Here is a 16,676-nt window from a genome sequence, read left to right on the forward strand (position 1 = left end):
CATACTGCCTTTGAACCTTGATCTAGAGCAGGGGTCAGGAACCTTTTTGGCTGAGAGAGCCATAAACGCCACATATTTTAAAATGTAATTCCATGAGAGCCATACAATATGTTTAAAACTAAATACAAGTAAATGTGTGCATTTTATGTAAGATCACACTTTTAAAGTACAATAAGTCTCTGAAAATATTACACCAGGCCTTAAGACACCAATACATCTCCTATTAGGAAAACGGACCAAGTCAGGCTGCTATAGAGTCCTACACAGAAACTACACGCCAGCAGAAAACCTCACCTGAATCACGTGCTGTCCCTCACCTAACATAGAATAAAGAGACCAAAACGCATAACAAGAAGCATGCAGACAAAAACTGAATTGGAAACTGCAACAAGCCAGAGTCTCTGTATGCAGTGTAACAAAGGAAAAAAGAAACATCACACATCCTTATAAAACAAATCAAGAAATATAAAATCATCAGCAGTAAAACTGTACTAACAAAAAGAACATATTTCGAAACAGCTGATGAGTGGAATATCCAATAATTAAAAACTCATATAAAACATTTCCAGATACCAACAAAATATTTCAAAATAGCAGACACAAAGATCCAGTAATGAAAAATAATAAGGATACAAAAATTTTTTTGCTCTGCATACCTGGGAACGTTTGATATCCAGGTGTCCTGAGATTGTTCTGAATTAGCAGGAGGTGGGGTGGTTTGCTTGGAACTTTCTCCTCTCTGTCACATACCAGCGCTCTCTCTCACACTGGCTCTCAATGACACACCTATACACACATGCTCTCAGTCACTCACATATACAAATGTTTTTTCTCTCTCACTTATATAGGCTCTTAATTACACATTTACACACATGCTGTCTATCTTTTCACGCTTACACACACACAGGCTTTCAATCACATAAATACATGCTGTCTTTTTCTCTCACACACAGACTCTCATTCACATGCTTACAAACATGTCCTCTCTTTCTCTCATTTACACACAGGCTCTCAATCACATACTCACATGCTCCCTCACCTAAATCAGCTCTCAATCACACACAGACACACATGGTCTCTCTCTCTCATTTAAACACAGGCTCTCAATCACATACTCACATGCTCCATCACCTAAACCAGCTGTCAATCAGACACAGACACACATGATCTCTCTCTTACTTATACACACAGGCTCTTAATCATACATACACATGATCTCTCTCACACACAAAGGATCTCAATCATACACACATACTCTTTCACACAAACAGGTTTTCAATTACAAACTTACACATGCAGGTTCCCAATGGTAAACTTACATTCATGCTCTCTCTCTCACAGGCAGGATCTCAATCACAGACATACTCTCTTTCACATATACAGGCTCTCAATCATTCACATACATGCAATCTCTCACTCACACACACAGGATCTCAAACACACATGCTTGCTCGCTCATTCACTCTCTCTCTCCCCCCCCCCCCCCCCCCCCCCGGGAACTCGCGGCAGCAGCAGCCTCCTCCCAACGCTAACCTCCTTCATTTTCAGCCCTCGCGGAGGCGAAGGCGGAGTCCCATCGGCCGCGGTTGAAGATTTTCATTTTCCTCCGAGCCGCGCTGCAGTCTTCTTCCCGCGCAGGCACCCGATGCTCTCCACTTCCTCTTCCGGGCCGCGGGAAAAAGAGAGCACCGGCGTGCTCTCTTCTTCCCGCGGCCCGGAAGAGGAAGTGGAGAGCATCGGGTGCCTGCGCGGGAAGACCCGCGCAGGCACCCGATGACTCCAGCGCTGGCACCCGGCTGACACCCGATGACTCCCGCGCAGGCACCCGGATGACTCCAGTCGGCGTGCTCTCTTCTCCTCCCCCCCGCGGCCGAGAAGAGGAAGTGGTGAGCATCGGGTGCCTGCGCGGAAGAAGAGACCACGCTAGTGTGGTCTCTTCTTCCCGCGCAGGCACCCGATGCTCTCCACTTCCTCTTCCGGGCCGCGGGGGGGGGGAGGAGAAGAGAGCACGCCGGTGCCGCTGACTCCAGCTGTCCTGCCGCGTTCTGCCCGGGCTGACAGCATTTTAAGCCCGGGCGGCGGAGGACCGGGGAGCAGCTGGGTCAGCGGGGAACCGCGAAGTATGGCGACACGTGTCTGCGAGCCAGATGCAGCCCTCAAAAGAGCCATATCTGGCTCGCGAGCCATGGGTTCCCGACCCCTGATCTAGAGGCTTCTACAGCAGGATCAGTTCCTAGCTAGGGAAATGTTGGTTGTCCTCGATCACATGGCAGCAGTGATACATGTTCCCTTGACCTGCTTCAACATGTGGGTTCTTCAGTGGGACCTCCATTCAGTGGGATGTTACTTCAGCTTTTGTCATCCCCAATGTGGGTCACAGCAGAAATGAAGAGGTCATTCCTATGGTGGCTAGATCTGAATGCCTTAGAGATGGGAGTTCCTCTTCTAATTCTACTCCAAGTAAAACTGGCAGCAGTTGCATCCACCAGGAAATGGGGTGCACATATAGGTTCTTTCCGAACCCAAGGAACCTGCTCGTCATCAGAACAGCTGTTTCAGATCAATTTTCTGGATCTTCAGACAATCAGATATGTATTCAGAGCTTTATCATATCTCTTTTGGGCAAAGAATTCTAATCCAAACTGCCAATCAAGTAGCAATGTTCTAAATCAACAGGCAAAAAGGCACAGGGTCATGGCCCTTTGCTAAGAATTCCTAAGTATTTGGGAGTGGGCTTGGAGCTACAAGGCTTTTCTTCAGGCAGTCTATTTTCCTTCACTATCCAACACATTAGAGTATGGCCTGAGCAGAGTGTTTCATCTTCAAGATCAAACAGTGGCAGACAGGTTATTTAATCTTTGAGGGTCACCCATCAATTGATTTGTTCATGTTGGAGGACAAGAGGAAGGTGAAAAGATTCTGCTCCATTCTTCAAAGAAAGTTCAGATCAGCTCCACATGCTTTTCTGCTCAAATGGGATGCAGATCTACTGCATGCTTTTCTGCCACGTCCGCTAATAGGCAGAACAGTGCAGAAAGCACTGAAGGGTTAGGCACGCTCCAGTGTGACCCAAAACAAGTGTGGTTCTCATCCAGTTGTCAATCAGCCCTCCTCTTCCTCTGAGATTCTCTGACTTTGAGAGGGTTCTCTATCATCTGGATGTTTCCTCTCTCAACTGGATGGTGTGGATATTCAGCACTCACTAATCACTTTGCTATCATTGCCCGAAGAAGTTGAGAACATTGTGATTTTCCATGAGGAAACCTTCAACCAGAAGAGCGTACAAATTTAAATGCCAACATTTTTCTGCATGATGTCAAGAGAACTCTCTGGACCCATTTACTTGTGAGCCAAGGGAGCTAGCGAGCTATTTATTTGAAAAAGCATGTATTGCCTGCCCTGACTGGCTTCCAGATCAAACTCTGTCGAGGCTTATCAAGTGAGAGCCAGTTACCTCAGTGGCTCATCTGCCAACTATGCCTATTAAATACATTTGCAAAGCTGCAACTTGATCAGTTCATACTTTCACATTCCATTACAATCTGTCAGGAAGTGGCAGTAACTTTGGGCAAGCATTTTTGCACAGCCTGTTCACCTGGTCCATGCACCAGAGTGGGGTCTCGGTTGATTTTTTTCAGAAATTGTTACTCTGCAACCCTCAGCTTGGGACTCTCCAGCTGTCATATCTAATTCAGCCCTGCTCGTCAACAGAGAAAACAAGTTTGCTTACCATAAACTGTGTAGATAGCAAAATGAATCACCCATGCTTAATAGCTACCCTTGAGCGTCAACTACAAAGCTAAAGCTAAACTTTTTCTTCATTCAACTGAGGGGCTCACGAAGTGTTCATTTGGGAACTCTTGAACATGCTCTGTAAAGCAAAAGCTGTATGAAGCAAAGGGTCTGTTTGGTGCTTTCAAATGACATCACCCATGGCTAATTTATCCTGCTATCTATGGAGAGCCTTGTTTATGGTAAGCAAACTTGCTTTTCTGTTGTATAAATTATGAAGGGCAGGATCATATTTATTTTAGGAAGGGTGAAAGGAGTAATCAACCATTAGTTTTCACTTCTAAAGGTCCCCAAGGTTACCTCTCCAGATTTAAGTAATACTCTTCTGTTTTCACATTTGAAAAAATATCAGATTATAAATCTGTGGTGAATTAATTTAAAAGCTTTATATTTATAACAAAACAGATGCATAGAAATTATAGTTGTACTTTACATTTTTCCTGGTGTAGCATAACTTCAGATGCTTTTCGTGTTCTCTATTGTGCTAATAGTTGGTAATTGCAAGCCCAATAAACACCCGCCTCCCCCGTAAGTACACGCTACACACCTTGGACCCTACTTCCACTAAGGAAATTGAGTCCATCCTCATAAGAAGTAAGCCTGCTTCCCACCCCTCCGATACTATCCCCACCAAAATTCTCCTCTCCATTCCCAACACCATTGCTCAACCCCTCGCAGACATCATAAACTGCTCCTTATCTGCTGGCTCAGTTCCTGACACACTAAAACATGCAGTTGTCAAACTCCTCATTAAGAAACCATCATTGGACCCCAAAGACCCCTCCAACTACCGTCCCATTTCAAACCTTCCCTTCATTGCTAAAATTATGGAGAAAGTAGTAAACGCCCAACTTATGGAATACCTAGAAGACAACTGCATCATTCACGCATCCCAATTTGGCTTCCGCAAGAACCTGAGTACCGAGACTCTCCCTCACTGACACCCTACTCATTGGCCTGGACCAGGGACACAATTTTCTCATTGCATTCCTAGATATCTCAGCTGCCTTTGACACGATAAGCCACAATCTCCTCCTCTCCAGTCTCATAAACATAGGTATCTCCGACACTGCCCTCCTATGGTTCAAATCCTACTTGGCTAACAGATGCTAACAGATGCTCAGAGTCCTCTCAGTTCCCTCTCACACAAGGCATACCCCAAGGCTCCTCCCTCTCATCCACCCTCTTTAACGTATATCTCCTACCCCTCTGTCATCTCCTTTCAGAGCTTGGGCTTAAATTCTACATCTACGCTGATGATGTCCAGATTATCATTCCCCTCCATGTATCTATCTCCGCCACCCTTAGCTACTGGGAGGAATGCCTAACTTCCATCAACTCTCTACTCACATCCCTTCAACTTGCACTCAATGCCTCAAAAACCGAGCTTCTCCTCATCCACAACCATCAAACATTCAAGCTCCTTAACCTCACAGCCCGCTGTCCGAAACCTTTGTGTCCTCATCGACCCTCTTCTGAACCTAAAAAATCACATCAGCTCTGTCCTTAAAGGCGGTTTCTACAAACTAAACATCATCAAAAAACTCAAGCCCCTACTTCACACACACGATCTCAAAACAGTCATCCAAGCCACCCTCGCTTCCAAGCTGGACTACTGCAACTCCCTCTACCTTGGACTCCCCTACTCCACTATCAAACCCCTCCAGATACTTCAAAACGCCACTGCAAGACTCCTTAGCAACACACGTAAAACAGACCATATAACCCCAGTCCTCAAGGAACTGCATTGGCTACCCATCTCTTTCCGCATCCTCTTCAAATCCCTCACCATTATACACAAATCTATTTACAAGAACAATCCCTCATGGCTTAGCGAACCTCTCCAACTCTCGCAATCTGCCCGCCCCACCAAAGCAAACCTTGCTGGCACCCTTCAAGTCCCACCCCTTAAGAAGGCCCGCCTTTCGGCAACCAGGGAACGTGCCCTATCTATTGCCGGTCCCACACAATGGAACACCATACCATCCCACCTCCGTCTGGAGCCCTGCCCCCTGAAATTCAGAAAGATGCTCAAAACATGGCTCTTCCACCAGGCCTTCCCAGACTAGCCACCCACCCTGCCCCCCCTGCTGTAATTATGTAATTATGTTTATCAATCGTGGTCACCCACGATTAATGTTTGTAAATATGTTTTTGATCTCCCCTTCCCCTTCTTTTAACTCTCAGGCGCCCCCTAGAGCCTTCTACTCTCTCATTCATAATCTCCTGGTTCTCCCCTCCCCTGTTCTATGTAATTTCAACCTTTCGTTACAATGTAAACCGATATGATGTGTATTTTAATGTCGGTATAAAAAAGATGTTAAATAAATAAATAATGGGACTACAAACGAATCTTATTGTAAGGAGCATAAAGTTTACTGAGGCAGATAAGGTGCAGAATATTGTGGGTAATCTCTATGAATACTTCTAAAACTAGTACTAAAATTGTAAATATAATTCTGTATATTATGGGTAGCCACTCACATGGTCCTGCTTCTTTGCTCCAAAGCTTTACTGGTAATTGTGTCTCCTCCAACTGTGACAAAGCTACAAACAAATATCTCCACACCCAACGTGCAAATCAAAATATCTCAATCTGGTAATTTATAAACCGCAACTGCACATAGAAAAAAATGGTAAGATAAGCGGTATTTATCAAAACTGGCTCCCAATCATTATATATGTATATATATGTGTATATATATATATATATATATATATATATCTGTGCCTTTGTATCATCATCAAAACCTCCTTATGTTAATTCAGTCCACTATCTTTAAAAAATTTTTTTTTATATAATTGCATGTAAAAACAAGAGTAGATTTTTAAAAAGGGCGCGAGCAAGTGGGTGGGGGGGTATAATTTAGCGAATTCGCGTGGCAATGCATCATCGGGCTTCCGCAGTTGGCCTCCCAGTCTGTTCCAATTAGAGTGGACTGGGAGGGAACTTCCCTAGCCCCCTCCCCTTTTTATTGCAAGGCCCGGCTCTTGTGCGCATAACAAGGGTTACTCGCGCGGCTGGGCCCCTTTCATAATGCGCGCTGCACGCACAAGGTCCTGCCACGCACATAACCCTTGTGTATTACGCATACAGGCCATTAAAAATCTGGCCTTTAGCTTATCATATGGAGCTGTAGCCAGTAGCTCATTCCGATGTGGCTATGTTTTGAAGATGTATTTTCTTCAGGGGTAGTTTTATACAGTTAATGCTGCTGTGCTCAACATCTGCATGTGCCATGTCCCTTGCATTTTTTTTATCAACTACAATAGGAGACTGACCCCTGCCTGATGCCATGATTTCTCTTACAAGTACCCATTCTTCCAAAGACATCCCTTCTGCCCTTTTCAACATCAAGCTCCTCCCACTCTTCAGCAACAGCTGCTGCCGCCCAAGGCTCAGCAGCAGACAACCTATGCCTGTCAACAGTTTTTGATGTTGCTAAAGCCCACCTCCCCATCTCCTCCAGTGAGGGATAGGAAGGGGAGAAGGGTTCAGTCCTTACTTCCAGAATATGGCTACTGCTTACACTTCACTATCTCTCTTCTGACTCTGTGGATTTCAGTCCAACTCCATCCTTTCTCAATCTACCCAACTACAGTTGAAGGTGGAGTCTCTCCTTCAAAAGCAGTTAAACTGGAAAAACTCCTAAATTAATCAAATCAGGATATGCCAACCTGTGCTTACTACATAGACTGAAACCATTGCTGACTCTCAGACTTCCACACAGTCCTGCAGACCCTCGTCTTCTCAAACTTAGACTACTGTAACTTGCTTCTACTGGGAGTTCCCAACTTTCTTCTAAAAAAAAAAAAAAAAATTTCAACTATTACAAAATGCCACAGCTAGACTCTTAACAGGTTCAAGGAAATTTGATTACGTATCACATTCACTGATAGCTCTCAATGGCTACCTGTACAGTCCTCCATCAACTACAAAGTCCTAACATTAATACACTAAACAACTCTGGTTTGGTAGATGCTGATCTACAATCATATAGGCCACAGAGATCATTAAGATCTCAAAACAAAGGACTACTAGCTATGACATTACAGAATACTCACCTAACTAAAATAAGAGACCGTGTGTTCTCAATAGCAGGCCCAATGCTATGGAACTCTCTACCCAAGTATCTAAGTCTGATTCCAGAAATAAATTCAAATGTGACCTAAACACATGGTTATTTCAAAATGCCTATAACCTAAATTAAAATCACCTGAACACAGAACATGCACCCTCAAGGACAAAGTCATTAGGAACCCATCTTCTGAACTAAATAACTTATCCCAAGAATGTGTCAATTTTTAAAATGTATGTTTGACCTCATTAAGTCAGTGTACTTGTCAGTGTATAATAATGTATGTCATGTTGTAAACCGTTGTGATCTTTATTTGGAACAACTGTATATAACATGGCTAAATATTTTCCTGGCGTGTGACTAGGGATTCTGTTTCCAGTATTTCCTAATCCCCAAGAAGTCTGGGGGATTGAGGCCTATACTGGGTTTGTGAAAACTAAATAAGCTGCTGGTTCGGGAGAGGATCAAGATGAATTCAACAAAGATATTGGTTGTGTGCTCTGTATCTGAAAGACAATTGTGTGCATGATAACATTCATCCCACTCATCAGAAGTCCTCAGGTTTATGGTGAAAGATGTGCTCTATCAATACAAGGTACTCCCCTTTGGCCCCTCGGTGGCCTCAAGGGTGTGCACAAAATGTGTTGTGGTAGTGACAGCATAGCTTTGTCAGCAGGGAGTCTGCATATTTCTGTACGTAGATGATTGGTTGGCGATGGGTCCACCTCTGGCAGGAGTTCTGGAGTCCCTCAAATTCCATATAGCTCCAGCAGTCCCTGAGCTTCCTGTTCAAATTTGCCATGTCAAACCTGGTTCTGTCTCAAAGAATTGAGTTATAGGAGTCTGGATAGACTTGCTTCAGGAAAAATTGTTTGTTCTATCAAAAGAGCCACATTGCTGATGGGCCTAGTAAGGGCCTTCCTTCAACAAGACTAACTATCATATGGTGGCTACTGTGCATGTGGTGGTGTTTGACTCATCTGCACATGTAGAGCCTTCAGTAGCATCTTCAAAGCCAATGGAGTAGGCTCTATCAGCCATTATCACACCAAATCTCCATGAACTCTGGGATTAGAGCATCCCTTTATTGATGGATGAAATGTGAATTCTAAAGGTAGGTCTCTCCCTAAGAGTCCCATTGCATCAAGTGACTGTACCAATACCTCCCCCAAAGGGTGGTGGGTGCACACAGATGTGTCATGGACTCAGATCGTGGTCCCCAGTGGAGAGTCCTCTGCAAATCAATCACCTGCAGCTACGAACTATTTGCTATGCTCTTAAGAGCTTTTTCTCTCCTTTTAGGAAAGAGAATTTTAATCTAGACAAACGGCCATGTTCTCTATGAACGATCAGAAAAGGTATGGGCTCATATGCCCTCTGCCTGGAGGTTATCCAATCTGGTTGTGGATAGGACATCAGTGCCCATCTCCAGGAGACCCATCCAGAATATGTTGGCAGCCTGCCTAAGCACTGTTACAATTGCTTGAATGGTCCTTTGAACAAGATGTCCACAACTCTGATCTGTCACTTGGGAAAGCTGATGATTGATCTGTTCATCTCAGAAGTCAACAGGAAAGTGAAAATGTTGTGTTTCATGCATCTGAGCAGTTACAGATCAGCTTTTCTGCTAAACTGGAATGTCATTTTTATTTTATGCATACCCACAGATTCCTCATATCCAGGACTGGCTAGAAGGTCCTTTAGGACAAGGCAATGAAAATCCTCATTGCACAAGCCTGGCCACAGCAAGGGTGGCTTCCATATCTCATCCAACTATCAGTTCAGTCTCTGCGTCTGGGGATATCTGTGACTCTTATCATACAAGATGATGGGAGGCTCTGCCATTCCAACCTTCCATCCTTGACTCTCATAGCGTGGGTGTTGAGTACACAGTAGTCTTCTCTTTACTCCTTCTTCCAAAAGAGCTAGAGAATGTACTGATTTCAGCTAGGAAGCTCTCAACCAGAAGATCCTACAGTTTCAAAGGGAAGAAGTTCTTAACTTGGTGTGGGCCCAGCCATTTGGATCCCTTCTCCTGTGGCTCGAGGGACTTTCTTCAGTATCTGTTCTTCCTCTTATCCTCAGGCTTTAGCAATTCTTCAATCAAGGGGCATATCACCAGTAGGTGGAAGATGCTCAGATCTTTCTCCTATCTTTTGGAAAAATTATGAAAAGGTTGTGATATTCCAGATCTCTGGTCAGTAAACCAGAGTCCTAGCGCAATGTAGTCCTAGCTTAATCATGAAGCATCTTGAACTGCTTGAGTTGGTGGACTTGGTTTTTCACTTGGAAAGTTTCTCATGGCCCATTACTTGGGCACAAAGTGTTAAGAGCTATGGGCTCTGATTTTCATATTCACCATACATGTAGTGTTCTCACAATAGGGTGGTCTATGTACTCGCCCAAGTTCCTTCTGAAAGTAGTATCTATGTTCTATGTTAATGAAAGTATTGTGTTATCTATGTTCTTTCCAAGACCATATGCACACTTAAAGAGAACAGGCTCTTCACTCCTTGGACTGTAAGAGAGAAGCCTGGTATATTAATTGAGAAAACTTGACCTGTCAAGCTTCTCAGCTGTTCATATCCTTTGATCCCAATAGATTGGGATGGACAGTTGCCAAACTGTTCAATTAGCTAATGGACTGTACAGCTCACTCTTACGTGCTGGCTGGCTTATAGATTAGACTCTACCAAGGCTTATCAAGTTAGAATCATAGCGACTTCAGTGGCTTATCTCAGAACCACTTTTATTGAAGACATTTGCAAAGCTTCTGCTTGATCATATGTTCATATTTTCATCTCACTACCGTCTGGACATCATGTCCTGAGGATACAGTAATTTTGGACAAACAGTTCTGTGCAGCCTATATACCCTTCATGTTCTGCACTGTCTACCTGGTTGGGTTGAGTTGTCTTTAAGTGCTTCCACAATTCAACCCTCATTTTGTGACTCTCCACTCATAATGACTAATTCATGCCTGCTTCTTGACGGAGAAAGCAGGTTTGCTTACCTGTAAACAGGGTTCTCTGTAGACAGCAGGATGAATTAACTATACTTTATACCTGCCTGCCTCCTTGGAGCGTTTACTACCTTTCTAAACCTTATGTTCTGGAAGAGACTGAGGGGCTCCTGCACATGCCCATCAGTCTGTACTGAGCTCTGAAAGCTAGATCCTTGGTGCTGTTCAATGTCATCACCCTCGTGTAATGGCTAATTCATCCTGCTATCTACAGAGAATCCTGTTTATATGTATCTAGAGCTTTCTTGGAAAGCTAGCTTTGTCAGTTTTGTTAAAATGGGAGATAGATTTTTCTCATACAAATTAACTTTTTTTTTTTCCCTACCATTTTGCAAGAAAATAGTTAACACATGGAAATGTAATTCTGTACAGACATAATAGTGCAAATTGTGCAAACTGTACTTGGGTGACTCTTATAAAGCAAACTATTTTTGTGGTGTTTTGCTTTCTAAAGCATTCTTAAAAATTTTTATCCTTTTTATTTTTTAGTAGCACTGAAAATGAGACGACATACTGTCTTCAGTAAATTCTAAAAAGTAATCCTGTTTCTCCTTTTATAAGGGTTACAATAGAACATGCCAGGAATCGCAGGGGAAGAGGCGGGTATGGACCAGGCAGATTTCCTACACGGTTCAGTTATCGTCCAGCCCGAAGCAGTGGATCCAGGTAAGTCTCATGGACTTCATTTTTTAGGAAAACAGAAAATGTTACACTATATTTGATCATATTTAAATATATAATAGAGAATTTATTCCTTTAGGGAAAGTTAGGTCTGCTCAGCATCTAGCAGTTGAACTGCAAGCAGTGAAAATATAGGTATTTCAGAAAGCAAACATGAGTTAAAACACAATTTCAAGCACTTGGTTGACCAAAATTTGATTCTTGGTGCCTGCCACATTGAGGAGAATATGCTGCTCTAGATCATTAGAAAAATGCCAAGCTGTGTGAGTAGTACATGCTACTGTGGCCCAGTGCAAGGCCCAAGAGAGTAAAACATTTGGAACTCAGAGCAGCACTAGGAGAATGAGAAGCCTATTGGTCTACTGGAGGTAGCAATAGGAAGAGGCATTGATGAAAACAAGCTGGAGAGAGAAACAAAAACTGCTTTTCCCCCTCTATCTTGCTCTTGAGTTTCCTAATGGGTCTTTAAATAATCAGTGCCTTAAGAGTGTGTCCATACCCACAAAGTGAGAACATTTTCAAGAAGGAAGAACACGAGACAGGAAAAAGTATAATTAAGTATCAAGTATCCCCGATACTTTAAGTGGTTCTCAACTCCCCCCCCCCCCCCCCCCCCCCCCCCCCCCCCCCCGTTATGACAAACCTGACAGTTGGTGCTTACATGTGTGATGCTCTGCTCCATTACAATCCACAGCTGAAATAAAAAAAAACAGAAAAACAAAAACAATAAAAGTATTACTTTTATTGTTAAGATTGATACAATAGAGAGTACACTCTCTGAAAAGAAATTACATAATTTTCATATAATCTGTTACATGCCTATGGGTCAGGAAATGCTCATGGTGGTAGGTGGAATTAGAAAACTTGTTGGAAAACTCACACTATATAAACTTCATCCAATATTTATCTCATATAAAAACAGCCCCAATATTGGCATAATGACCATTGAGAGAAAAAGACCTGCATTTAAAAGGTGATTGTGGGACTGATTGAAATATAAAACCTGCATATGCAAACATAAAACGCAAGTTTGGTTTTCTAATGGTCCTTATGCCAAAACTGGGGGTAGATTGACATGAGAAGTATTGGATGGAGTTTATATAATCTTAAGCTTTTCAATATTTTACTCCTTCCTGTTGGAGTTCTTATTTTAGTGTTGTATTAGGCTCTTTATAACGCGTGTTGAGTATGGGCTCCTCAGAAAGCCATGAATAAACAAAATACAATTACAATATAGAACACTTCTCATACCAGAACAGCACTAACTGCCAGCATTCAAACAGTAACAACCCTACCTATGAAAAGGCAACACAGCAAATCTTACACCAGGCCGTAAAACATCAATACAGTTTTAGGAAAACAGAACAAGCCAGGCTGCTAGAGATCCCTACACAAAACCTACATGTTAGAATATCTCATCTCAGTCACGCGTGCAGAACACAGACATTCTCCTAGGACAAGCACGATGGTAGTCCTCACAGATGGGTACATTATCAGATGGAGCCTGGCATGGAAATCACCGAGCATGCCATTATCCGTGAGGCCACGCAGGGTCCCTAGTCAGTCTCATTTTATTCAGCGAAGCGGTCACCTCATAGTTCTCGGAGCTCTCTCCAAAATTTTAAAAAATGTCTTTTTATAGAGGATTTCTCTTCCGTTTTTTCAAAGCTGCAGACACAAAGACCCAATAATTAAAATAACTAAAAAAAAAAATATAATCCTCTGCTCTCCATACCTGGAAGTTTTTGATTTCTATGTGCTCTGAGATTGTTGTGAATTTGCAAGAAATGAGACAGGGTTTTGCTTGTAAATGTTCATATCTCTCGTGCTCAAAAACTCTCACAAACCTGCTCTCTTTCGCTTGCGTATGTGCATGCAAGTCACAGCAGCTGCCACCTCCTTCAACCCACACGGCCCAAAAAAGGGCCAAGAGTCTCATCAGCCATGGGAGGCTGATTATGCTCTTTCCTTACTCCTGACCACCGGCTACTGCTCTTGCTCTGGGAAGTGGCAGTGGAGGATGGCGACACAATTGCCAGTGCTTTGCAATATTTTGTGCATTGTGAGAACCATTTTATTTAAATCAGTCTTGCATAAATCTGAATATAAAACTTACATATATAGAACTTTTTTCTTAGTGGTAGGAGATTATCACAAAAGTTCTGTCCCCACAGTCAAGGCTAAAATTGAACCCAGGTTTAAACTATTTGTGGCCACTCTTATCCTGTGTCTAAAAATAGAAAAACTTTCATTGGTACTATTTAGTAATAAGTTGTAAGCAGTGTTTGCATAATGTACCAGTCTAAGCAAGAACAAAAAAATACCATTAATAAAAGATCTTACCAGATTTTGGGCTCCTGATATAAACATTCTTCTGCTGTGTGTATATATTTCTATGAACTGTGGCATTAGAGATTTACACTGAAATCATTGTATTTGGGTTTAGATTTGATAACTTGCTTTTCCATATATAAGTTCAAGATGAATGAAAAATAAATTAGGTATTTCCCCTGCTTCTAGAAGACTTTCAATGAGTTTGTACCTGTATAAGTAAAGGGTGAAGTAACTTGTTCAAGTTCTTAAGGAACATTAGTGGGAGAAGCAGGATTCGAATCCTAGCTTGCCTGGTTCTCAGCTTGCTGCTCTTAACCACGAGTCTCTACCATCTAGGTACATTATCCAGTGGCTTTCCTTCCTCATCCAATCAGACCAATACAGACAAATGGGTTATGTCCACCAACCAGCAGATGGAGATAGACTAACAGGCTCACTAATATCATCCCTTATAGGACTCCATCTTGACCTTAGCCTGCCAGTATTCTGTCTCCAGTAGGTGGAAGACAGGGATCCCATGCTGTGGACTAAAGCGTGGTTAGCTAGTGGAGGATTAGGGGTAGTTGATGGCTCCTGGGGTGAAAAACTGATTTTCCTTCCCTCAATTGAGCATAGTCTAGGGCATCAGGTAAAATGTGTATTCTAGCAGCTCCTGATGAAAGACTGGTCTCCCTCTCTAAATGGAGCAGGCCTGGGTCAGGGGGCTAGCAGATCCATTTCTTTTTTCCTCTGTGACTTCCCCCTTCTCATGTTGTTCCCACCCCCCCTTCCTGTATCTGTCTTTAAAAAAAAAAAAAAAAAAGACAGGGCTGGCAACACTACCGAGAGGAAGACAGAGCAGCTGGAGCTGTTGGTCTGGAGAGGTGAGTGTGTCATTTTTTAAATTACTCTCCTCTTCTCCCGTGCTGTGTGGGGGTGTTTTAGAGGAGCATATCAGCATCAGAAGAGCACAGGAAGAAGATCCTGGGGGGGAGGGGATTCAGCAAAACTACCATGCCTGTTCTGGTGGTAAGAGAACCAGCTAAAACTAATTTTAGTGCTGTGGCTGGGGGAAGGCTGCTTCAGTGAGGCCATCTAGGCAGCTGATTACTGCCGGGAACTTAAGCATTGCGCTGGGAACGACAGCCATTTTGGGAGCATGGGAGGCAGTCAGGGAACCAGAGCCTGCCTTTCTCAGCCCCCATGGATCAGGAGTCCAGGGGCATAGCTTCTCGGGGGGGGGGAGGGGGCGCTACTCAGGATGTGTTGCCTGTGCCCTGCCCCTTCAAGACTTCTTCTTTGGCCTGAGCAGCTGTGTCAAATGAATGTTAAATGCATGCAGCATATTGTTTCTATGGGGCAGAGTTCGGTCTCTCATTCTGCTCCAGGTTTTTCTGTTGAGTTTCTTCAAAAAGCAGAAAGTTCTAGAAAGGATGTAGAGGAGGATGTTCTGTCTTAATCAGGTGATCCCTTAGAGGATTTTATGGTCCCAAAAAATATTGATAGTGAAGAGGAACTGGAGTAAAGAGAAACCCCTCCAGATGTGGAAAATAGTTCTTCTGTGGTTCTTTTCTTTCATGGAGCGGAGCTCTCTTCTCTGATTTTGCAGACTTTAAAGACTGAATATTTCAGAGGGAAGGCAAGAAGAAAGTCCGGACACACTGGAAGCCCCCATTATTGTCAGTATAAAGAAGCAGTCTGTTTTTTCCCCCTGCATAAATTGGTGAAAGAGTTAATTTATTTTATTTATTTATTTAAAAACTTTTTTATACCGGCATTCGTAGGACACATCATGTCGGTTGACTTAGAGTGATTCTCTCCTGAAGTGAATTTTAAAGGGGGACGCTTGTTTAATTTGTACTTCCTGGTTCTCCAAGAAAGGGAGAGATTTAGGTTCCCAAAGGTGGATGCGCTGGTCTGTTCTATTACTAAGAGAGAAACCATTCCAGTGGAATGTTGCACTGCCTTAAAGGATGCACAGATAGAAAGATTGAAGCTGTTTGAAACAAGCCTTCAAAGCTTCTAGCATGGTGCTGCAGATTGCTGGTTGCAATGTTATAGCTAGGTCTAAGTTGCGTTTGTCTCGGCGAATCCTGGAAGAGATTTCAGTTGTTAGTGTGGAAGATATGGAAGAGACTTCCCACTTTAAGTCAGGGGTGGAATACCTGATGTATGCTTCCTTTGATTTAGTGCATACTACAGCAAGTAGTGTGGCCTCTATAATAGCAGCTAGAAGGCTTCTCTGGTTGTGAAATTGGTTAGTGGATTCCATTGCTAAAATCAACTTGATAAAGCTTCCCTTTAAAGGGATCTTATTCAGTGAAGACCTTGAAAGGATGGCCAAAGTCTGGGGGGATTCTCAGGTCCTGAGACTTCCAGAAGATAGGCCTAAAGGGGTGTCCCATTCTGCGTCATCCCATGATAGGTTTTGGGATTCAAGAAGATTTAAACAGGGGAGTGCTTCCACTAGTCAGAAGTTTCAGTTCTTTCAGGCAACAAAAAATGGTGGTAAGGAGTCTTCTGGATCTTTCCAGGCCTCCCAATGAGTTTTCTGGGACCAAATATCAGATGCAACGGGATGGATGGTTGCCTATTTTAGTTTTATCAGTTTTACCTCAGATCACTGGGTTTTGAAGATAATACAAGAGGGTTTCACCTGGAAATTTCCTGTCCTGTTTTCAGACGTTCTGAGAAGTGTGCTGTCTGCTAGGTGCCAAAATCCAAGACATTATGGAGGGATTGCCAGAAATTCTCAAGCCTACTGTCTGATGCTGGTCATCCATGTGGCA

The 16,676-nt window shown here is 43.1% G+C and overlaps 1 protein-coding gene across 1 annotated transcript in view; it reads left to right on the forward strand.

Moving 5' to 3' along the window:
* LOC115090106 (serine/arginine-rich splicing factor 5-like) overlaps positions 1 to 16,676 on the forward strand; it is a 171,333-nt gene that overhangs the window by 111,584 nt on the left and 43,073 nt on the right. The window contains 2 exon segments of the mRNA XM_029598808.1: positions 11,455 to 11,559; positions 14,712 to 14,771. Coding sequence (XP_029454668.1) covers positions 11,455 to 11,559; positions 14,712 to 14,771 — 165 coding nt within the window.

The sequence above is a fragment of the Rhinatrema bivittatum genome, chromosome 4, assembly GCF_901001135.1.
Source record: "Rhinatrema bivittatum chromosome 4, aRhiBiv1.1, whole genome shotgun sequence".
In the NCBI taxonomy this organism is placed as follows: Eukaryota; Metazoa; Chordata; class Amphibia; order Gymnophiona; family Rhinatrematidae; genus Rhinatrema; species Rhinatrema bivittatum.